Here is a 23,495-nt window from a genome sequence, read left to right on the forward strand (position 1 = left end):
AATTAGGAAAAGTGGAAATTCAATAGACTGGGGAAGTTATAAAAACAACAAAGGGATACAAAGAAAGTAATAAGAGATGCAAGAAGAGAATATGAAGCTAACAGCAAAAGTGTGTTCATTAAAGATGGATGCAGGTGAGATTATAAGGGATAATAAGAAAATGGCAGATGTTTTAAATGAGTACTTTATATCTGTTTTCAAAGTGGAGGGAAAGGACAAAATACCATTGGTACAAGGGAACCTAAAAGCAAGTCAAGGGGAGGAACTTATTGGATTTAATATAAGTTAAAAAAGTTAAAAAATTGCAGTGGAGAAAATAATGGGACTTAAGTTAGACAAATCTCTAGGACCTGATAGTTTTCACCCTAGGGTATAAACAGAAATAGGTGATGAAATTGCAGTTGCATTGGTCATAATCTTACGCTTTCTAGAAGTAGGAATTGTGCCTTTGGATTGCAAAACCATAAATGCCACTCCATTATTTAAGAAGGGAGGGAGGAAGAAATCAAAGCCTGGATATTTACTGGGGTGGGTTACATAGGCGGGGGGGTGGAGTTTCGGACGGGAAACCTGGAAGTCTGGGTTTCTCTGCATGCTATGGAGTTTTAACTCCACAGCGTGTGTCTTTTGGCCCTAACAGGTTCCCTGCCTGCAAATAAGCCTGATTGACAGGCTTGGCTTCCAGTCGGGCAGGGAGCACTCCAGAGCAGGCTGCAGGACCAGGTAGGTGCAATCCTCGACCCCAGGGGGGTCTGATCCTGGGGTTGGGGGGGGTCTGATCCTGGGGTGGGGGGGGTCTGATCCTGGGGTGGGGGGGTGGGGTCTGATCCTGGGGTGGGGTGGGGGGGGGTCTGATCCTGGGGTGGGGGGGGGGTCTGATCCTGGGGTGGGGGGGGGGCAATCTGATCCCAGACCCTAGGGGTCTTTGTATAGGGTGGGGTCTGATGGGGGGAGCTTGGGAAACCACGAGGAAGCATTCCTGCTCATCTTGGCCCACAAGCAGTGCTGTAAAGGCACTTACCTTCTCCCCGAAGCTGTCCCTGCCTTACTTCAGCTGCTGGGTTTCCTGAAGCCTGGGAAACCTGGCCGCCTACTGTAAAACCTGCAAAGCAAGTTAACTCAGAGGCTGCCAGCCTCATTAACATATTAAAATGCCATCCCGCCTCCTGGGAGCGGGTTGGCTGCCCATCCCTTGTCCTGCCTCGGTAAAACCTGGAAGTCGTCGGGTTGGAGTCGGCTTCTTGAAGCGCTCAGAATTTATTCTGATTTAACCCCCCATCTGCACCCAATCCCGTGTGCTCACCCATGTTAAAATTCCCCCTCCCCCCAAGTAACTACAAACCTGTCAGTTTAGCATCAATTGTATCAGCTGATCAAAGAGAGTCAGCATGGAGTTGTGAAAGATAGGTCATGTCTGACTAATCTAATTGCATTTTTTTTTAGGTCACTGGCATGGTGGTTAGCGGCGTGCCTTGGATATTGTCTATATGGACTTCCAGAAGGCATTTGATAAGGTTCCACACAAGTGATTATTAGCAGAAATGAAAGCACACGGAGATAACTTTGTGACATGAGTCAGTAATTGGTTGGTAGTTAGGAGACAGAGTAGAGATAAAGGGAACGTTCTTTGATTGGCAGGCTGTGACAAGTGATATTCCCCAGGGATCTGTACTGGGGCCCCAGCATTTCACCATATGACCTGGATGAAGGACTGGAGAGTTGTATATCTAAGTTTACAGATGGCACTGGTAGGAGGCACAGTCAGTTGTGCAGATTGGAGCAGGAAGTTACAAAGGAACATAGACAGATTAAGCGAATGGGCAAAAATGGCAGATGGAGTTCAATGTGGGTAAGTGTGAGCTCATCCACTTTAGATCTGAGAAAGACAAATAGGAACATTTTCTTAATGATGCGAGACTAGGAGCTGTGAAGGAGCAAGGGGATTTGGGTGTCTATGGGGGTGGAATTCAAAAGTGAAGAAGTGATGCTTCAATTGTACAGAGCCTTGGTCAGCCCACATCTGGAGTACTGCATTCTGTTTTAGGCACTGAACCTTAGGAAATATATATTGGCCTTGGAGGGGTTACAGCGCAGATTCACCAGAATGACACCAGGACAGGTTTCATAAACTTGCCTTGTATTTCTTTCAGTTTAGAAGACTGAGGTGTTTAAAATGCTAAATGAACTCGATAGGGTAGACACAGAGAAACTATTTCCTCTGGTGCAGGAATCCAGAACAAGGGGGCATAATCTTAAAATTAGAGCTAGACCATTCAGGAGTGAAATCAGGAAGCATTTTTGCACACAAAGGGTAGTGAAAATCTCAAACTCTCTCCTAGAAAGCTGTGGATGCTGGGTCAATTGAATTTTTCATGACTGAGATCGAAAGGGTATCAAGAGATATGGAACAAAGGCAGATAAATGAAGTTGAGGTACAGATCAGCCATTATCTATTTGCGGAACAGGCTTGGGTTTTGTCAATGGGGGCGGGACTGCTGGTTGTCGGGTTTCAGTCCTGCCCCCACGCTATTTTCCCATGATTGACCTTGTAAAGGCCGCCCTGCGGGTTGAGCAGGCCAATTAAGGGAAAGCCAGTGACAGAGGATGTCAACGTATGATGTTTCATCTGTCAAAATTTTTTTGACAGATGAATTGTCAGCATTTGACAGCTTAGAGAAACATAGAAACATAAAAGATAGGAGCAGAAGTAGGCCATTCGGCCCCTCGAGCCTGCTCCACCATTCAATGAGATCATGATTGATCATCCAAATTCAGTACCCTGTCCCTGCCTTCTCCCCATATCCCTTGATCACTTTAGCCTTAAGAAATATATCCAATCTTGAATATATTTAATGAACTGGCCTCCACCGCCCTCTGTGGCAGAGAATTCCATAGGTTCACCACTCTCTTTGTGAAGAAATTCCTCCTCATCTCAGTCCTAAATGGCTTACCCCTTATCCTTAGGCTATGACCCCTAGTTCTGGACTCCCCGACCATCGGGAACATCCTTCCTGCATCTAGTCTGTCCAGGCCTGACAGAATTTTATAGGTTTCGATGAGATCCCCTCTCAATCTTCTAAACTCCAGTGAGTACAAGCCCAATCAACACAATCTCTCCTCATACGTCATTCCTGCCATCCCAGGTATCAGCCTGGTGAATCTTCACTGCACTCCTTCCATGGCAAGAACATCCTTCCTCAGATAAGGCGACCAAAACTGCACACAATACTCAAGGTGTGGTCTCACCAAGGCCCTGTACAACTGCAGCAAGACATCCTTGTTCCTGTACTCAACCCCTCTCGCTACGAAGGCCAACATACCATTTGCCTTCTTAACCGCCTGCTGCACCTGCATGCTTACCTTCAGCGACTGGTGCACAAGAACACCCAGGTCTCTTTGCACTTCCCCTTCTCCCAATCTATTGCCATTCAAATAATAATCTGCCAAAGTGGATAACCTCGCATTTATCCACATTGTAGTGCATTTTATAGAAGCTGTCAAACACTGACAATCTCTGTTCTATGGTGAGCCCTTGTACTGAAGGCTCACCAAAACCTATTTCCTCTGCAGAAATCAGATGGCTGCTGCATCTGAGAATGCAGCAGCCATTCTGTATTCTCTGCCGTTGAGATGAGGCACCTCCGATCCCCAAGGGTTGAAGCCTGCAGGAAGAAGCAAAGGCAAGTAAACTTTTTCTAACACTTTACACTCACCTCTCATGCTTACCTCTCCACACTTGCACCCATCGCTCACCTCCACAGCGGACTTTTCGATCCCTCTCACCCCCGCAGACCCACTGCTCGCCTCGCTAACCCTAGCGGGGTTTCCCAAAGTTGGGAAGCCCGCACTTGCAGGGATAAAATGGGGATGAGCCTCAAAACTGCCTGTTAAGTACCTCCCACTTTCCCAGCAGTCCCGCCTCCATACCCGCCTCCCCAGGGCTCGCAAACCCCCCCCCCTTGTTCCTATGTTCCAAAGTTCCTATGTTCCTGTTCCTTGTATATAAATAATCTTTAAATTACAAAATGTGCAAGTGTCCAAATATATGTAATTTCGACAAACCTTGTATGTCGACAAATTAGAATGAGTCCCATAATGTCGACATAAGTAGATGGAACTGTAAAAGAAGTTACAAAGTTATACAGCTACTGTTCATTGGTGTTATGGTTGGACCTATTGTGTTATGAAATGCCTCCATCTAGTGGCAATTTGTAATAAAGTCTTCAGAGATTTTTGTTCTTGAAATGATTGTTTGGGACTAATCTTCAGGTTTGGCAGATTGCTTATCCTCCTCCATCACTTTCAGTTGACCATACCAGGTGTCCACCTGGTATGACTTTTTCTGATGTGGGGTTACAGGAGTGTAATAGATTACCGCTCTGTTGCCGATTTATGTTTATAATAAGAGTGTGAGTTAGTGGTAATTGGCTCTGCGATTGTTTTGCTCTGCTGGTCTGGAGTGGTATTAAGGCCAGCTCAAATCTGCCTTTTGGACTGCTGTGGTCACTGTATATACATATATATTGTTTGGGAATGTATTTCCACATATGCCTGGGGTCTTATTGTAAGTGTGATAGGATTCCACTTGTGTTCATTTCTCACATGGCATTTAATTTAATAAAAAATCAATCCAAAGTTATCTGTGGGGCAACACATGCAATATTTCCCAGTGCTGGTGAAAAACAGGAGAATCTGCCTGTGTCTATATAACAGAAGAGCTGTAGGGAAGAATTAAAAAAAAGAAATAAAATAAAAATAGCTAACTCTTACTACTTTACTTACGATGTTAAATTGAGTTGGTCAATCAGTCCAGATTGAAAAAGATACATTGCTTGTATCAATAATTTGACAACATTATTTTCAAAGTCCATAAAGGCTTGGTGAATAAACATTTTTTAGAACTTCAGCTTGGAGGCTGACCTCTGGGTCTAGATATTCGTCTCGAGCAGTGGCGCAAAACGGGCAGTATCGGATCGGCCGCCCGTTATACGCAGCATCCGAGATGAATTTCTAGACCCTGGTATTTTTGGCTGAATTTTGAAGTGTGTATCAGTTGAATTATGTAAAATAGTAATTACATGAATCTCCCTTTTCTGCATACGTTCTAAGAGAGGATTTAAAGTGTTTGACAAAGATCTTAGCCTCTGAAATAAAATAAAAAATGCTGGCAATACAGAGCAGGTCAGCCAGCATTTGGTTCGAATGAAGGGTTATAACGGAAACATTAGCTTCTCTCAAATGCTGACAGACCCACCGCATATTTCCAGCATTTTCTGTTATTATTTCAGATTTCCAGCATTTATGACCTTTCTTTTAAACTCAGCATTTAACTGGTTTTGTAAATGGCACCCATAGCAAAAAATTATAAAACTTGATCATAGTTTCTCAGGCAGTCTGTAACCTATCTAGTATCTCCAGCTCATTCTGAAACAAGTTGTTTTGACAGCACATGTGATGTAAAGGTTCATTCAATTTACAAACAGGCCACTGTTCCGTAAAACCTTCTTCCTGACCTCCCAGTCATCAATGGATTTCTTTAAAGAACACGGTATGTTAATATAGTGGTTATGTTACTGGACTAGGGAGGCAGTCAGTGCCCGCTGGAAGGAACACTTCGAAGATCTCCTTAACCGAGACACTGTCTTCGATGTGAGTGTCCTCAACTCCATCCCGCAGCATGCTATCCGCCACCATCTCAGCACAACCCCAGCCTGGCATGAGGTTGAAAAGGCCATCCGACAACTGAAGAAAAACAAGGCCTCAGGAGCAGATGGAATCCCTGCCGAGGCACAAAAGCATGGCGGAGAAGCGCTACTGGCACGAATTCGTGAAGTAACTTCTCTTACCTAGAAGGAGGAGAGCATGACAGGGGATCTCAGAGATGCCATAATTGTGACCATCTTCAAGAAAGGTGACAAGTCCGATTGCGGTAATTACAGAGGAGTTTCTCTGTTGTCTGCTACAGGGAAAGTCATCGCAAGAATCCTCCTTAACCGCATTCTCCCAGTGGCTGAAGAGCTCCTTCCAGAGCTGCAATGAGGATTCCGCCCACTAAGGGGCACAATGGACACGATCTTCACCACGCGTCAATTACAAGAGAAATGCAGGGAACAGCACCAACCGCTGTGCATGACCTTCTTTGACCTCACAAAGGCCTTCGACACTGTCAACCGTGAGGGATTATGGAGTGTCCTCCTCAAATTCGGCTGCCCTCAAAAGTTTGTCACCATCCTCCACCTGCTTCACGACGACATGCAAGCCGTGAACCTGACCAACAGTTCCACCACAGACTCAAATGACATACGGACCGGGGTCAAGCAAGGCTATGTCATCGCACCAATGCTCTTCTCGATCTTCCTTGCTGCAATGCTCCATCTCACCCTCAGTAAGCTCTCCGCTGGAGTGGAGCTAATTTACAGAACAAACGGGAAACTGTTCAACCTTCAGTCCAGATCTAAGGTCATCCCATCCTCTGCCGTTGAATTACAGTATGCAGACGATGCTTGCGTCTGCGCTCACTCGGAGGTCGAACTCCAAACCATTGTCAACACCTTCACCGAAGCGTACGAGAGCATGGGCCTTACACTAAACATCCGTAAGACGAAGGTCCTCTACCAACCTGCCCCCGCCACACAGTACTGCCCCCCGATTATTAAAATCCACGACAAGGCCTTGGACAATGTGGACCACTTTCCACACCTCGGGAGCCTACTGTCAACAAGGGCAGACATCGATGACAAAGTCCAACACCGCCTTCAGTGTGCGAGTGCAGCCTTTGGACGCCTGAGGAAGAGAGTGTTTGAAGACCAGGATCTCAAACCCGGCACCAAGCTCATGGTCTACAGAGCAGTAGTAATACCCGCCCTCCTGTATGCCTCAGAGACATGGACCATGTACAGCAGGCACCTCAAAGCACTGGAGAGGTAACACCAACGCTGCCTCCGCAAGATCCTGCAAATCCATTGGCAGGATAGGTGCACCAACATCAGTGTTCTCGCTCAGGCCAACATCCCCAGCATCGAAGCTTTGACCACGCTCGATCAGCTCCGCTGGACGGGTCACATCGTCCGCATGCCCGATACGAGATTCCCAAAACAAGCGCACTACTCAGAGCTCCGACACAGCGAGAGAGCTCCAGGTGGGCAGAGGAAACGCTTCAGGGACACCCTCAAAGCCTCCTTGAAAAAGTGCAACATCCCCACTGACACCTGGGAATCCCTGGCCCAAGACTGCACAAAGTGGAGGAGCAGCATCTGGGAAAGCGTCGAACACCTCGAGTCTCTTCACCAGGAGGAAGCGGAAGCCAAGCGCAAGGAGCGCACGTCAACCCAAGCACCCCACCCACCCACTCCTTCAACCACCGTCTGCCCCACCTGTGACAGAGACTGTAGGTCCCGCATTGGACTCATCAGATACGAGACATTTTTAATGTGGAAGCAAGTCATCCTCGGTTCCGAGGGTCTGCCTAAGAAGAAGGGCTAGTAATTCAGAGGCCTGGACTAATAATCTGGAGACGTGAGTTGAAGTCCCACCATGGCAGCTGGGGGATTTAAATTCAGTTAATTAAATAAATCTGGAACTTAAAAAAAAGCTAGTATCAGTAATGGTGACCATGAAACTACCAGGTTGTTGTAAAAACCCAACTGGTTCACTAATGTCCTTTCAGGAAGGAAACCTGCTGTCCTTACCCGGTCTGGCCTATACGTGACTCTTGGTTGACTCTTACTGTCCTCTGAAATGGCCTGGCAAGCCATTCAGTAGTACCAAACCGCTACGACAAAGTCAGCACTGTAGGAGTACCTTCAAGGACTGCAGTGGTTCAATAAGGTGACCCAATACACAGTGTCCTAGAGTTGCAATGCAGTTTCCTGTGGCCTTGTTTGGGGACTGGGCCTGCGTCTCCCACGTCCTAAGACAAAGTAATTAACCAAATGGATGGTGCTGTGGATGGGAGCTAACCATGTTGGCCTCAAAGGGACCCGTTGTAAGTTTGGATGGTGGTACACCAAATGAGATGAGGCCTCCTGAAGGACTGGTCACTTCTCCTCCCAAGAATGCAGCAGGCATGTGTGGGCTGAGATGCACTCCTAGTGGCGTGGCCAGTATGGACAATATTTAAGTAGGATGACCTCCTGCTGATCCATAATACTCCAGCAGGGTCAATGCTGTGGGTCACCAGTGGCACAAACCCAGGGTAACTACCAGCACATAAGAAATAGGAGCAGGAGTAGCCCATATGGCTGATCATCGACCTCAACTCCACTTTCCCGCCCGATCTCCATATTCCTTGATTCGCCTAGAGTCCAAAAATCTATCTATCTCAGTCTTGAATATACTCAAAGACTCAGCATTTTCAGCCCTCTGGGGCAGAGAATTCCAAAGATTCACAATCCTCTGAGTGAAGAAATTCCTCCTCATCTCGGTCTTAAATGGCCTACCCTTATTCTGAGACTATGCCCCCTAGTTCTATCACTCCAGCCAGGGGAAACAACCTGTCAATCTACCCTGTCAATCCCCTTCAGAATCTTGTATGTTTCAATGAGATGACCTCTCATTCTTTCAAACTCCAGAGAGTACAGGCCCATTCTACACAATCTCTCATCATAGGACAGCCCTCTCATCTCAGGAATCAACCTAGTGAACCTTTGTTGCACCGCCTCCAAGGTAAGTATATCCTCCCTTAGATAAGGAGACCAAAACTGTGCACAGTACTCCAGGTGTGGTCTCACCAAGGCCCTGTACAATTGTAGCAAGACTTCCTTACTCTTATACTCCAACTTATCTTGCAATAAAGGCCAGCATGCCATTTGCCTTCCTTATTGTTTGCTGTACCTGCATGCTAGCTTTCTGTGTTTCTTGCACAAGGACACCCTCTCTGAACACCAACATTTGAAAGTTTCTCACCATTTAAAAAGTATTCTGTTTTTCTATTCTTCCTACCAAAGTGAATAACCTCACATTTCCCTACATTATACTCCGTTCGCCACCTTACTGCCCACTCACTTAGTCTATCTATATAATCTTTGCAGACTCTTTGTGATCTCCTCACAGCTTACTGTCCCACCTAGCTTTGTATCATCAGCAAACTTGGATACATTACACTCGGTCCCTTCATCTAGGTCATTAATATAGATTGTAAACAGCTGAGGCCCCAACACTGATCCTAGCGGCACCCCACTAGTTACAGCCTGCCAATCTGAAAAAGATCCGTTTATTCCTACACTCTGTTTTCTGTCCGTTAACCAATCCTCTATCCACGCTACTATATTACCTTGTCCCTGGGCAAGCTCCAACTCAGTACTGGTAAAGCTAAATTTAGTATCATTTTCAGCATGGTGGCTCCACTGTCGATCTTCTTACCTATGTTACACACCTTTGGAACTCACCTCTTGGACACTTTAATGATTCATTTATCATTGCCTTCAAACGAAGTGCCAATTGAACTGTATATGGTCTTATTAGTTGAGGGGGAAATATTGGCAAGAGATTAGGAGAATTCCCTGCACCTTTTCAATTATTTAAACACTACCTGCACTGCCAGAACAGGTAATGGGGCTTCCATTTTAAACCATTACCGAAGGGATAGTACCTCCAACAATGAAGTACTTCCTCACTACTGCATTGGAGTGTCAGCGTCGATTGAAGGATGGGTTGTTTTTAAAATTGATGAAAAGTAGTGGAAATAATATTTCTTGCTTGTTTATGTGTACCTTGGATAGAGTAGTGGAGGTGAAAAACCTGGAATCATTTAAGACTGCTGTAATGGGGGTGGAGGCTTTAGGCTCATTCTGGATCGATGAACTAAGATGGTGTGATGGCCTTCCTCATCTGTAATTAACTTGTGATCTTGTATAATAGTTCAACTGCATCAGTGGTCTGAGATTGGAGTTGAGGTGCACTGGTGGAATAATGATGTGCAATTTAGCTTTGTATCTGACATACCTAACCTGGATTAGTGTTGTATGTTCACTAAATATAAAAATATTTAATTCTTGCAAACTGTTGTTAATCATTTTGATGAGCAAATATGAGATTTTAATGAAAAACAGACTGATTGGCTTTTTTGTGACAATGTTTGCTATCAAAATAATTGCTGACTATTTAGAAAATTAAGCACTGTCCTTATTTGCATTTTTCAGTAAATGGAGCTAAATTAAGTGCAGTTTTGTGCTCTGGGTCCAAATGACTAGAAGTGGGTTGTACTGTCCAAAGTTGTTTCACATTAGACCTTTACAGCAAGTAGACAGAGGAGTCTTTCATCCCATTGGTCTTACCTGGATTACAACCCAGGTCCTGCTAAAATGAAATGGCGTTGTGCTTACTAATTTACTAGTGCCCAGAAATAAAACACTTTTCCATTTCAGATGTCAGTTTCACATGCTCTCATGTAAGGCACAGCATAGGTAGAATACAAAGCAGAGCTTCCTTAGACAACTACTTCCTTGGTGGTTAGTATGGGAAGCAGAAAATATCACATAATGTTAGTGGTCTACTGAGGAAGTCCCTGAATAAGATTGAACATTTTGTGCACTTAGTGCAGTTTAGTGTTGTTGGTTCATCAGGAACTGGGTTGACACTCACCAAACTAATTTTGCAGAGAACCCTTACAGTCAGCAGAAATAGGGACTTTAATCACATCAGTCCAGCTTGGATTCAAACCTAGGCCCAAGAGGTGGAATGGCTGCACTACAAAGCAGTCCAGTAGGAAATGGACACATGACCTACTCTCCCAGTGGTGTCATCCCTTGTACCCGTCACATAACTGGTCCCAGCGTACAGCATTGCAGAATCTACCCCACGAGAGATAAACTTGCATTTATATAGCATCTTTCATGCCTTCAGGATGCCCCAAAGTGCTTTATAGCCAATGACGTACTTTTGAAGTGTAGTCACTGTTGTAATGTAGGAAATGGGGCAGCCAATTTGTGAACAGCAAGCTCCCTCAAACAGCAATGAGATAATGACTAGATAATTTATTTTAGTGATGTTGGTTGAGAGATAAATATTGACCAAGACACCGGGAGAACTCCCCGGCTCTTCTCGAATAGTGCCATAGATCTATTTCGTCCACCTGAGAGGGCAGATGGGGCCTGAGTTTAACATCCGAAAGGTCTAAGATGGATGAAAGATTATGTTTAGCCCTCATTAATATTTTAGCCGCCAAAAATGTATGTCCTCCACGATGTACACCCAAGAAATGAAGTACACGTTTGTCTCCAATAATAAGTTAATATATATATCTGACAACAGCGTTGGCAATAGTGATTCTGTTATTGACAACGGGCTGCCAGTAGCAGTTTCTAACCCTAGCACCAAGGGTATTAAGGGTTACAGAACCAAGTTGGGTAGATGGAGTTGAGATTAGGATCAGCCATGAATTATAATGCAATTATATAGGACCTTGGTGAGACCACACCTGGAATATTGTGTACAGTTTTGGTCTCCTTACCTAAGGAAGGATATACTTGCCTTATAGGGAGTGCAACAACGGTTCACTAGACTGATTCCTGGGATGGGGGGATTGACCTACGAGAAGAGATCGAATCATAGAATCGTAGAATGGTTACAGCCCGTCGAGCCCGTGGCAGCTCTCTGCAAGAGCGCTTCAGCTAGTCCCACTCCACCGCCCTTTCCCCGCAGCCCTCCAAAAATGTTTTCTTTCAGGTACTTATCCAACTCCCTTTTGAAAGCAGTGATTGGGTCTGCCTCCACCACCCTTTCAGGCAGTGCATTCCAGATCCTAACCACTTGTTGCGTAGAAAAGTTTTTTCTATGTTGCCTTTGGTTCTTTTGCCAATCACCTTAAATCTGTGTTCTCTGGTTCTCGACCACTCTGCCAATGGGAACAGTTTCTCTCTATCTACAGACCCCTCATGATTTTGAACACCTCTATCAAATCTCCTCTCAATCTTCTCTACTCTAAGGAGAACAACCCCAGCTTCTCCAGTCTATCCATGTAACTGAAGTCCCTCATCTATGGAATCATTCTCATAAATCTTTTCTGCACCCTCTCTAAAGCCTTCACAACATTCCAAAAATGCAGTGCCCAGATTGAGGCAACTACACCTATATTCTCTAGAATTTAGAAGAATGAGAGGTGATCTCATTGAAACATATAAAATTCTTACAGGGCTTGACAGGGTAAATGCTGGGAGGATGTTTCCCCTGGCTGGGGAGTCTAGAATGAAGTGTCACAGTCTCAGAATAAGTGGTCAGCCATTTAGGACTGAGATGAGGAGAAATTTTTTCACTCAAAGGGTTGTGAATCTTTGGAATTCTCTACCCCAGAGGGCTGTGGATGCTCAGCCGTTGAGTATGTTTGAGACAGAGATCGATAGATTTTTGGATATTAAGGGAATCAAGGGATATGGAGATAGTGCAGGAAAGTGGAGATGAGGTAGAAGATCTATTTCTTATGTTCTTATGAATAGCGCGACAGGCTGGATGGGCTGAATGGCCTACTCCTGCCCCTAGTTCTTATGTTCTTATGAATGGCAGAACAGGCTGGAGAGGCTGACGGCCTACTCCTGCCCCTAGTTCTTATGAATGGCAGAATAGGCTGAATGGCCTACTCCTGCCCCTAGTTCTTATGTTCTTATGAATGGCAGAACAGGCTGGAGAGGCTGAATGGCCTACTCCTGCCCCTAGTTCTTATGTTCTTATGAATGGCAGAACAGGCTGGAGAGGCTGAATGGCCTACTCCTGCCCCTAGTTCTTATGTTCTCATGAATGGCGGAAATGACTGGAGGGGCTGAATGGCCTACTCCTGCCCCTAGTTCTTATGTTCTTATGAATGGCAGAATAGGCTGAATGGCCTACTCCTGCCCCTAGTTCTTATGTTCTCATGAATAGTGGAAATGGCTGGAGGGGCTGAATGGCCTACTCCTGCTCCCTAACCTGACTCTTCCCCCGGACACCTTCAACCCCCCAACTTCCGCGTCATTAGTTATTGTAACGTCGTCGATGATACACGTCGACCGCGTTGACAGCAGTCACCGTTTCCCGCTTTTATCGAACTCCCTTGTGCCGGGCCGGGTCACGTTCTATCCTACGTCACGCGCCGGCCGTAACGTCACGCGCCGGCCAACGGCTCGAGGCGGGCTACTTCCGGTTTGTGAGGCGCCTGCGCGGTAGGAGTTTTATTTTGTTGTTTTTATACCGATCGCTGGTTTGATCTGTTTCTTCCCCAGCCCTTGCTCCGCCTCCTCTTCTATCCCGGGGACTGCCACAAACCCCCCCCTCCCGCCGGGCGCATCCCTACTCGGGCTTCCCCGCTCGCCGTCTTCAGCCGCTGCCGCCCGCCCCCTCACTGCCCCCGGTCACACCGTGAGGTGAGTGTTTGTCTGCTCTGCCAACAGTGAGATTCAGATGTGTAGCCGGCACGGCATAGGTTGATTGTTTTTTGTACTGTAACAGGTGAAGCAATACTACTGTCCACCTGTGCACACCATTGCTCCCACTGCCACTTCTGCACGGAATCTTCCTCTTCATCCTCGCTGAAATAAATATACATCCCTAGAAGATTTAGAAATGAAATAACATAATAGGAGCAGGAGTAGGCCATTTGGTCCCTCGAGCCTGCTGCACCATTCAATAAGATCATAGCTGATCTACCTCATCTGCACTATCCCCATATCCCTTGGTTCCCTTAATATCTAAAAAATCTATCACTCTGTCTTGAACATACTCAACGACTGAGCCTCCACAGCACTCTGGGGTAGAGAATTCCAAAGATTCACCACCCTCTGAGTGAAGAAATTTCTCCTCATCTCAGTTCTAAATGACTGACCCCTTATTCTGAGATTGTGACTGCTGGTTCTAGACTCCCCAGCCAGGGAAAACATCCTCCCTGCATCTACCCTGTCGAGCCCTGTAAGAATTTTGCATGTTTCAATGAGATCACCTCTCATTCTTCTAAACTCTAGAAAATATAGGCGTAGTCTACTCAATCTGTCCTCATAGGACAATCCCCCCCCCATCTCAGGAACCAGTCTGATGAACCTTCATTGCACTCCCTCTATGGCAAGTATATCGTTCCTTAGGTAAGGAGACCAAAACTGTACACAATACTCCAGGTGTGGTCTCACCAGGTGATGCGCCATCAATTACTCAAAAGACTGAGGTTAAGCGAGTAACAACCAGGCTTTTATTAACTAAAGAATGAAGGTCTTGTCTCGAGTGGTCGACCCGTCCAGAATAATAAGGGACTGGGAGGTAGTCACTTATATACCTGGAATAGTGGGAGGAGTCAGCCGAGGCATGTCCAGACCTGTACCTAGTGGAATACACATACACTTACAGACAGGTATAACAGTGGTTTACCACACCAGGGCCCTATATAATTGCAGTAAGACGTCTTTACTCTTATACTCAAATCCTCTTGTAATAAAGGCAACATGCTATTTGCTTTCCTAATTGCTTACTGTACCTGCATGTTAACTTTCAGTGATGCGTGTACAAGGACACCCAGGTCCCTCTGAACACCAACATTTCGCAATCTCTTTTCATTTAAAAAATACTCTGCTTTTCTATTTTTCCAACCAAAGTGGATAACTTCACATTTCTCCACATTATATTTGATTTGACATGTTCTTGCCCACTCACTTAGCTTGTCTATATCCCCTTGAAGCCTCTTTGCATCCTCCTCTCAACTTACATTTCCACCCAGCTTTGTATCATCAGCAAACTTGGATGTTACATTTGGTCCCCTCATCCAAATCATTGATGTAGATTGTGAGCACTGATCCTTGTGGTACCCCACTAGTTACAGCCTGCCAACCTGAAAATGACCCGTTTATTCCTACTATTTTCTGTCTGTTAACCAATCCTCAATCTATGCTGGAACTGGGATGCTGTTCTGACATTAGGGAATTATGATCTGAGGGGATGTAGCTAGATCCAGAGGATGGAAATGAATAGAATATTCATGGGTATAAAATGTTTAGAAAGGCACAGTGGACAGAAAAGGAGCCGGTGCAGCCCTATATGTCAGGGACACCTGGGAGGTAAAAGAAATCGATTCTGTAGGAGGTAGAAAGCTGCAAAATGAGCTATTCTGGTTAGCGACCTCTAATGCTAAAAAAAAAAATCAAAGCTAACACTAGGAAAGCTGTAGGCCATCTAGTTTTCATAAGGACATTGATCAATAAAGTATGTGAAAATAGGAAACTTATTTTAAAGGGAGATTTCAATTAGCCTAATATACACTGAGAAAACCCAAGTAGATCTATACATGGTTATTGATTATAATTGGGATATATTTGTCTGGAGAGGGCATACTGCTCATGTCTTCCCTTGTGAATATTTGATCACCCAGTGTGTCAAGAAAACCACAAGGGGAAATGCTTATCTTGACCTAGTAATTGTTTGTGATCTTAAATGGATTAACAAACAAATTTAAGTGAAATGAAATGGAAAAATTACTTGTATGAATTTTTTGTGTGCAAATTCTGCAGGATGAAAAGAGATGGGATTCACTAGGATGAATACAAGAAAATGCAGAAACATATTAATAGAATGATCAGAGGAACTTTAAAAATTCTCATTATGGTATTCATTAGTGTGTCAGCTGTGGCTCAGTTGGTAGCACCCTTGCCTCTGAGTCAGAAGGTTGTGGGTTCAAGTCCCTCTCCAGAGACTTGAGCACAAAAATCTAGGCTAACACTCTAGTGCAGTGCTGAGGGAGTGCTGCACTGTCAGAGGTGCTGTCTTTCGGATGAGACGTTAAACCGAGGCCCCAGCTGCTTTCTCAGATGGGCGTAAAGGATCCTGTGGCACTATTTCGAAGAAGAGCAGGGGAGTTGTCCCCGGTGTTCTAGATAATATTTATCCCACAATCAACATAACAAAAACAGATTATCTGGTCATTATCACATTGCTGTTTGTGGGAGTTTGCTGTGGGCAAATTGGCTGCCGTGTTTCCTACATTACGACAGTGACTACACTTTGAAAAGTACTTCGTTGGCTGTAAAGTGCTTTGAGATGTCTGGTGGTCATGAAAGATGCTGTATAAATGCAAGTCTTTTATTCAAATCCTTTCACGGCCTTGCCCTTCCCTATCGCTTTAACCTCCTCCAACCCGACAATCCTCCAAGAAATCTGCGTTCCTCCAACTCTGGCCTCTTGTGCATCCCTCCCTCCCTTTCACACTACCATTGGCAGCCGTGCCTTCAACTGTCTAGGCCCTAAGCTCTGGTATTCTCTTAATAAATCTCTCTGTCGCTCCACCTATTTCTCTTCCTTTACAACCCTACTTAAAACCTTTTTTGAACAAGCTTTTAGTCACCCTCCCAATATCTCGTTCTTTCCTTCAGTGTCAAGTTCTATCTGATTACGCCTCTGCAAAGTGCCTTGAGCTGTTTTCCTACGTTAAAGGCGCTATATAAATGCAAGTTCTTGTTGGTGAAATAGCTAAGGATAAAGCTGAAAGAGACCTAGGAGTCTTAGTAGACTTGATACTAAACATGTCCAAACATTGAAAGCAGCAATGAACCAAACTACTTGGGTGTTGAAAGATATAACCCAAACAGTAGAATAAAAATTGGAGGAAGTAATGATCAACCTTTGTGGTGCTCTGGTCAGATCACATGTTGAATACTGCATCTAGTTTTGGTTGCCAAAAAATAAGAGAGGCCTTAAAGTGCTGGAGGCAGTACAGAGAAGAGCTACTAGACTGATCCCCCGTGTCAGGGGCCTGCATTATAAGAAAAGACTGAAGAGACTTTGACTTTTCAGTCTAGAAAGGAGGCATTTGAGAGGTGATCTTGAAGGCGTATACAAGATTGTTAAGGGTACGGAAAAAATAACCAGGAATATTACTTGAAGTTCTATTCAAGAAATAGAACGAGGGGACATGGGTTCAAAACTAGTGAAAAGTGATTTGAGGCCTGGTAGCAGGAAAATCTTCCCACAAACTGTGCTTAATGTGTGGAATCAACCTCCAGATAGAGTAATGGAGGTAAAAACCCTGGAATCATTTAAGAAACAATTAGATGCTCCAGTGGGGTGGAGGTGGGGAGGCGCAGGAGCAGGTGTTGGGATCACTCTGGTTGAAAGTATTAAGATGAACCAAATGGCCTTCCTCATCCATAATTATCTTGAGATCTCCAGATAACAAAACTATAACTATTTATGATCATGTAACTGGTGGTTGTTGCAGTGCCTCTAAATTTATTCCTTAAATGAATAGTGAGGTGGTTCACTTCACAGTGCAGAATTACTGATAATCTCAGCTCTGATTTAGATAAACCTAGGTTTGTTATGACCTCCAATCATTAAAGTAAATGGAATAAAGTATAGTATATTTTCTCTCTCCTGATCATAAGTAGGAGAGATCAAAAGGTTCCACCAGCAGGCATTGTCAGGAAAGATTTTATTTTTTCAACTGTTTACTGGGAAAGTTATAGCGAATAATGAATACATAGGGATGTATTACAAAGTAGTAATTTTACTGCCTATCCCATCCTCCACATACCCCGCAAGTAGACCAACAATTGACCATATTCTCTGGGAAATGGTGTCACAAGGGTTGAACTCACTTTCGGACCGTTTATGATGTCGGAGGTGTTCCCATGTTACCACTCCTGCCCCCTTGCAGTAGAAAATGGCCAGCTGAACCCTGGAGTTTAATTTAGTTTATCACAGCAGTGGGTGAACATTTGCTCATGCACGAGTTACTTCTCATCAATACAAAAAATTCTATTTTCTTCAAATGTTCTCTCTTCAGCATTCAATACTTTTTCTTGCCTTTCTTATAGAATCATAGAATTTTGCAGGAGGACAATTGACCTGCTGCTCTTGTGCCGGCTCTCTCGAAAGAGCTGTTCACTTTGACCATTTCTCTGCTCTTTCTCTATAGCCTCTTGCATTTTCCTTTTTCAAAAGTTGGTCTACTTTCCTTTTAAAATCTATAATTGATTCTGTTTCCATCCCTTTTCCTGTGTCTCAACAACCTTCTGTGCTTTTTAAAAAGAAAAGTGTCTTGCTACTATTGGGCCTGCTCAGTGTACCAGTCTGTCGGTCCCAGATCTGTGACATTGACCCAAGATGCTGCAATCACAGAAGTGGGCGCACGGGGAGTCCAGAACCAGGGGTCACAGTCTAAGGATAAGGGGTAAGCCATTTAGGACAGAAATGAGGAATTTCTTCACCCAGACAGTGGTGAACCTGTGGAACTCTCTACCACAGAAGGCAGTTGAGGCCAATTCATTAAATATATTCAAGAAGGAGTTGGATATATTTCTTATGGCTAAAGGGATCAAGGGGTATGGGGAGAAAGCAGGGACAGGGTACTGAATTTGGATGATCAGCCATGATCGCATTGAATGGCGGAGCAGGCTCGAGGGGCCGAATGGCCTACTCCTGCTCCTATCTTCTATGTTTCTATGGTTTCGTTGGAGTATAATTCTGCAGCACTGGCAGAAATATTTTATTTTTATGTCTTTAAAGCCCAGCTTCACATGTGACTTGTTCAGGTAACAAGTCCATTGTGACAGATTAAATTCTGTTTAAAAATAAATAAATTCATCACTTGTGCATCTTCCTCTTTTTCCTCACATCCAAGGGGTTACAGATTATCAGAGCAGAAGGAGCAAATAATTCCTTGCGAGAAGTGGCAGCCTTGGATCAGTGATGGGACTCTTGCCTCTGAGTCAGAAGGTCATGGTTTCAAGGCCCACCCCAATGACTTGAGCACATAATCTAGGCTGACACTTCAGTGCAGTACTAAGCGACTGTTGCACTACAGAAGGTGCCTTCTTTTGGATGAGACATTAAACCGAGGTGCCATCTGCCTCCTCAGGTGGATGTGAAAGATCCAATGGCACTATTTGAAGAAATGTAGGGGAGTTCTCCTGGTGTTTTGGCTGACATTTATCCCTCAACCAATAACCGGGGGGAAAAAAAGCAGATTATCTGGTCATTTATCTCATTGCTGTTTGTGGGACCTTAGGTGAGCAAATTGGTTGCTGCGTTTCCCTATATCGCAACAGTGACCACTTAAACTTTTTCCTAATGAATGTAAAGGGACTGTCTGGAGGAAAGTTGCCTGCTGCTAAAGCAGAGCTATGTTTAATTTGGCAAGCCCCTTTAGGCCACAAAATGTGATCTATGTTCCCAACTGCTCCCTGTGGGGGGACTTTCTGTATATCGGGATAACCTGAGATTAATTAGATATGAGTGCTGTTCCTTATGAAAGGAACCTGTTCAGTTGTAATTGTTTTAGGAATGATATTTGAGTCAATCATATAGTATGTTTACATGTAAGTGTAACAAAAGCAAAATACTGCGAATGTTGGAAATCTGAAATAAAAATAGAAAATGCTGGAAACACTCAGCAGGTCAGGCAGCATCTGTGGAGAGAGAGACAGAGTTAATGCTTCAGGTCGATGACCTTGAGGCCTGTAGTGTTGTATTGGCTGAGATCAGCTAATTCACCACAGAACAGATATAGGGCCTGGTTCCTTCCTTGTCTGTATGCTTCAGCTACTCGCATGATAAACCCACACTGAACATTTGGGAGAGCTCTATGACCCTATTCAGTCTATTTTCAATCTGGACATCTGGTTCAGCTTACATTCCTAACTGCACATTTTTGGTTTTATCCATAACAAGTATGTGAATAGGAATCTAATTTACTTCAGTTTTCTTTTTCAGCAGTCCAGTTGTAATGATACAGCAGATAGCAATTCCTTTCCTTTCCTTTCCTTTCCACAAAGGGTCTCGAGAGGTTTAATGCATTCTTTTCAGGCAAGTAAGCCTGTTTTATCTGGCCTGCTTGACCTACTGTTTGGCTCTGATGCTTTTGTGCTTTTTTGATGCCTACTTGAACAAGAAATAAAAATGAGGTCTGGTGTTGTGCCTGTCTTGTTAGAGTTTTCAGTGCAGATCTGGAACTGAGAGAATTTTTTGTAGTTACTGATCCAGAACCAATAGGAATTGAAACTTCCAGGCCTAAGATTGCAAAATGGGCCTGTTATCTTTCAGAAAATAGAAGTCAATATTGTAGATTAGTGTATGGGAACACCAAGAGAACAAACATTAATGAGTATCAAAGCCTTGAATTCTTGGATCGAAAACAGGCTCTGAGTTCTTTAAGGGCTGTGCATTGCTGTATCGCAAGAACGTATTTGAAATTTAAAATCAACAAAGTTCTATTTTTGTATTCAAGTATTAATGTTGGAATAGGAGACTTAAAGCTACCTAAGCTGCCAGCACATTGAACATTTATTTATACTGATATTAGATACACTTACTATGACAGTATCTGAATTCATCTATAGTGCCAGGGCATAACTAGATTTCTAGTTTGGTGTAAGAGAACTATGATATAATCCATTCCTGATAATTCAAAGTTGTCTTTTGCACATAGAAGAAAATCTAAGAATTTGAATTAAGCAATGTAAATAATACAGCAAAGTGAGGGTTTCGTGCTTGAATCCGATAATTTGAATTAAACAAATTTGAATTGCGGGGAATAGATTGTTGATGCATTGCCTTCTGTTTCGTTTGTGTTCCTTGTAGTTCATCAATATTTGTACTGATCTTGTTAAGATTTCTGATATTTTGTCAAAAAGCAAAGAAACAGCTTGAACTGACCCTTATAGATGCCAGTTTCATTTTAACCATATGTCTAGTCTGTGGAGTTCTGCATTAAAGCCACTGAAGAATCTCACAGCTGGGATTTAAGCTTTTGTTTAATAATGCAGTGACTAGCAGATAGAGCAAATTAGTTGATTATTAGTGACCACTTTTTAATATTAAAGTACGTATGAAAATATAAAGAGAATATATATGGGGAAGAATGGCCATCAGATGTGAACAGGACAAGTGATTGGATATCACCAGGGTGATTGCAGCAGAGATTTGACCAAATGTATTCCTGTGTTGAGAAAGGGGAACATTTTGGCTGAAGTCCTACACAAGCCATTCGGCCCAACCAGTCCATGCCGGCATTTATGCTCGACATGAGCCTCCTCCCGTCTTTCCTCATCTAAATCTATCAACATAACCCTCTATTCTCTTTTCCCTCATATACTTGTCCAGCCTCCCCTTAAATGCATCTATACTATTCGCTTCAACCACTCCCTGTGGTAGCGAGTTCCACATTCTCACCACTCTTTGGGTAAAGAAGTTTCTTCTGAATTCCCTATTGGATTTCTTGGTGACTATCTTATATTGATGGCCTCTAGTTATGCTCTTCCCCACAAGTGGAAACATTCTCTCTGTATCCACTCTATCAACATTTTTCATCATTTTAAAGACCTCTATTAGGTCACCACTCAGCCTTCTTTTCCAAAAGAAAAGAGACCCAGCCTGTTCACCCTTTCCTGATATGTAGACCCTCGCATTTCTGGTATCATCCTTGTAAATCTTCTCTGCACCCTCTCCAGTGCCTTTATATCCTTTTTATAATATGGCGACCAGAACTGTACACAGTCTCCAAGTGTGGTCTAACCAAAGTTCGATACAGGTTTAGCATAACTTCCCTACTTTTCAATTCTATCCCTCTAGAAATAAACCCTAGTCCTTGCTAACCTGTGTCGATACTTTTAGTGATTTGTGTGTTTGTACTCCGAGATCCCTTGTTCCTGTACCCCACCTAGACTCGCACTCTCCAAGTGATAATTGACCTCCCTATTCTTCCTACCAAAATCTAATACCTCACATTTATCTGTGTTGAACTTCATTTGCCTGCCACCCCCCCCCCCCCCCCAAAATTTGGTGTCAACCGCAAATTTAGAAATTGTGTTTTTGATTCCTAAGTCTAAATCGTTAATGTAAATTGTGAACAACAGTGGTCCCAGCACTGATCCTTGTGGAACACCACTACCCACCTTCTGCCACTGTGAATAGCTAGCCTTTACTCCTACTCTCTGCTTTCTGTCCTGAAGCCAGCCAACAACCCATTCTGTCCCCTGACTCTGCATTCTCTGACCTTGTTCATCAGTCTATTATGGGGTACCTTACTGAAGGCCTTTGGAAAATCCAGATACATTACATCTTCTGCATTACCATTGTCTACTATCTCCGTTGCCTCTTCAAAAAATTCAATAAGGTTGATCAAGCAAGATTATCCCTTTTGAAATCCATGCTGACTATTCATTATTATACTTTTCATTGATGTTCTTCTATTTTCTCCTTCAGTAGGGATTCCATTATTTTTCCTACCACCGATGTTAAGCTGACTGGTCCATAATTCCCTGGACATGTTCTATCCCCCTTAAATATCGGTATTATGTTAGCCATCCGCCAGTCCTCTGGCACTATACCTTTTTCTAACGAATTATTAAATATGCGTAGTAATGCCTTTGCTATCTCTTCCCTAAATTCTTTTAAAATGCGTGGATGCAATCCATCCGAGCCAGTCCTCTGTATCTCGTACTCTGTCCCATAGGTATTTGGAATCTTTATTATAATTATGTATGTATGCTAACACATTTCTTCTTTGTGCATCACCAGTCTGCCGTGCCTCTAGGTAGCATCTCAATCGATTTTCCTATTATAAAGCTGCATGTCGCACAATCAAGACTGCAGCTGTCCAATTCTACCACTAGATGGAGCATCATAAGCTCCAGGCCCCTATCATCTTCTTACAGCATCACTAATGCACCGAGGGTAATTTGCTTTGTCTTGACTTTCTGTGGGGACTACCACAGGATATCCACTAGTAGTGAGACTGTATCCATGTGTGGTTGTCCCAGAGCAGAAGGCCACTTTGTCTAGTTGGAGCATACATTTCAAATAGTGAGCCCTTGGGTGCTTCACTGCAGAGAATATCAGTTGAGTCATTCCCAGTTTCATTTCCACACCATCTTGCTTCTGCAACAATTTCTTTCCAACAAAACCTCCTCTTTGACTTGGTAATCCTTCATGCAATAAGGATTGAGTTGGCAATTTGTGCCTTTTTTGGTAGCATCACAGTACGTGGTACAGGATAATTCAGAAATTAGCTACTGAGCTTCAGTCCCACTAATGTTTGCAGATGACACAATTGAGATCTCTCCCTTCTGACTTGGACTTTAATATATTTTGGATTAATTGAAGGTTATAAATGATTCTTGACTGGTTTAATTTAACATATTTTCTATGTCTTTCATTTCAGTGCGGAGATGTTGAGGTGGTTGCTGGGAGGAAGAGATGTGCAGGAGCCAGTGGAGGTGTTGTATAAATCTTTTATACTGTGGTAGATCTTTTTGTTGTATACTTTGTGCATCTACCAAATAGAGAACACATGACATCTTTTCTCAAATAATTTCCAGAAATATTTACAGCAGTTCTGTATTCTATCTTTACCTTTGCATTATTAAATATCTTGTGGATGGAACCTGTTAGAAAATTGGTTTGCCAAAGGATTTTCCAAATACTTTCCGAGTTGAGATGTTAATTTCTTCATAGAGGTACTTTAAATTTATGTTTTCTGCAATTCTGTGGTGAATAGTTTAGGATTCAACAAAGGAGGACAAAGGGATTAATTAAGAATGGGAAAATAGATTGAG

The 23,495-nt window shown here is 43.6% G+C and overlaps 1 protein-coding gene across 3 annotated transcripts in view; it reads left to right on the forward strand.

Annotated features, from left to right (window-relative positions):
• The first annotated feature begins 13,121 nt into the window (after positions 1–13,121).
• The window catches only part of wdr41 (WD repeat domain 41), an 85,455-nt gene continuing 75,081 nt past the window's right edge, over positions 13,122–23,495 (forward strand). For 2 of the 3 annotated variants that reach the window (XM_085982508.1, XM_085982524.1), the window contains exons 1-2: positions 13,122–13,331; positions 23,102–23,156. In XM_085982508.1, coding sequence (XP_085838634.1) covers positions 23,109–23,156 — 48 coding nt within the window. In that variant the 5' untranslated portion in view covers positions 13,122–13,331; positions 23,102–23,108. Of the gene's footprint in view, positions 13,332–23,099; positions 23,157–23,495 lie in introns of those variants that run through there. The other variant, XM_085982515.1, reaches the window with a different exon arrangement.

The sequence above is a fragment of the Somniosus microcephalus genome, chromosome 1 (genome assembly GCF_052327205.1).
Source record: "Somniosus microcephalus isolate GS21.2 chromosome 1, FLI_Smic_1.0, whole genome shotgun sequence".
In the NCBI taxonomy this organism is placed as follows: Eukaryota; Metazoa; Chordata; class Chondrichthyes; order Squaliformes; family Somniosidae; genus Somniosus; species Somniosus microcephalus.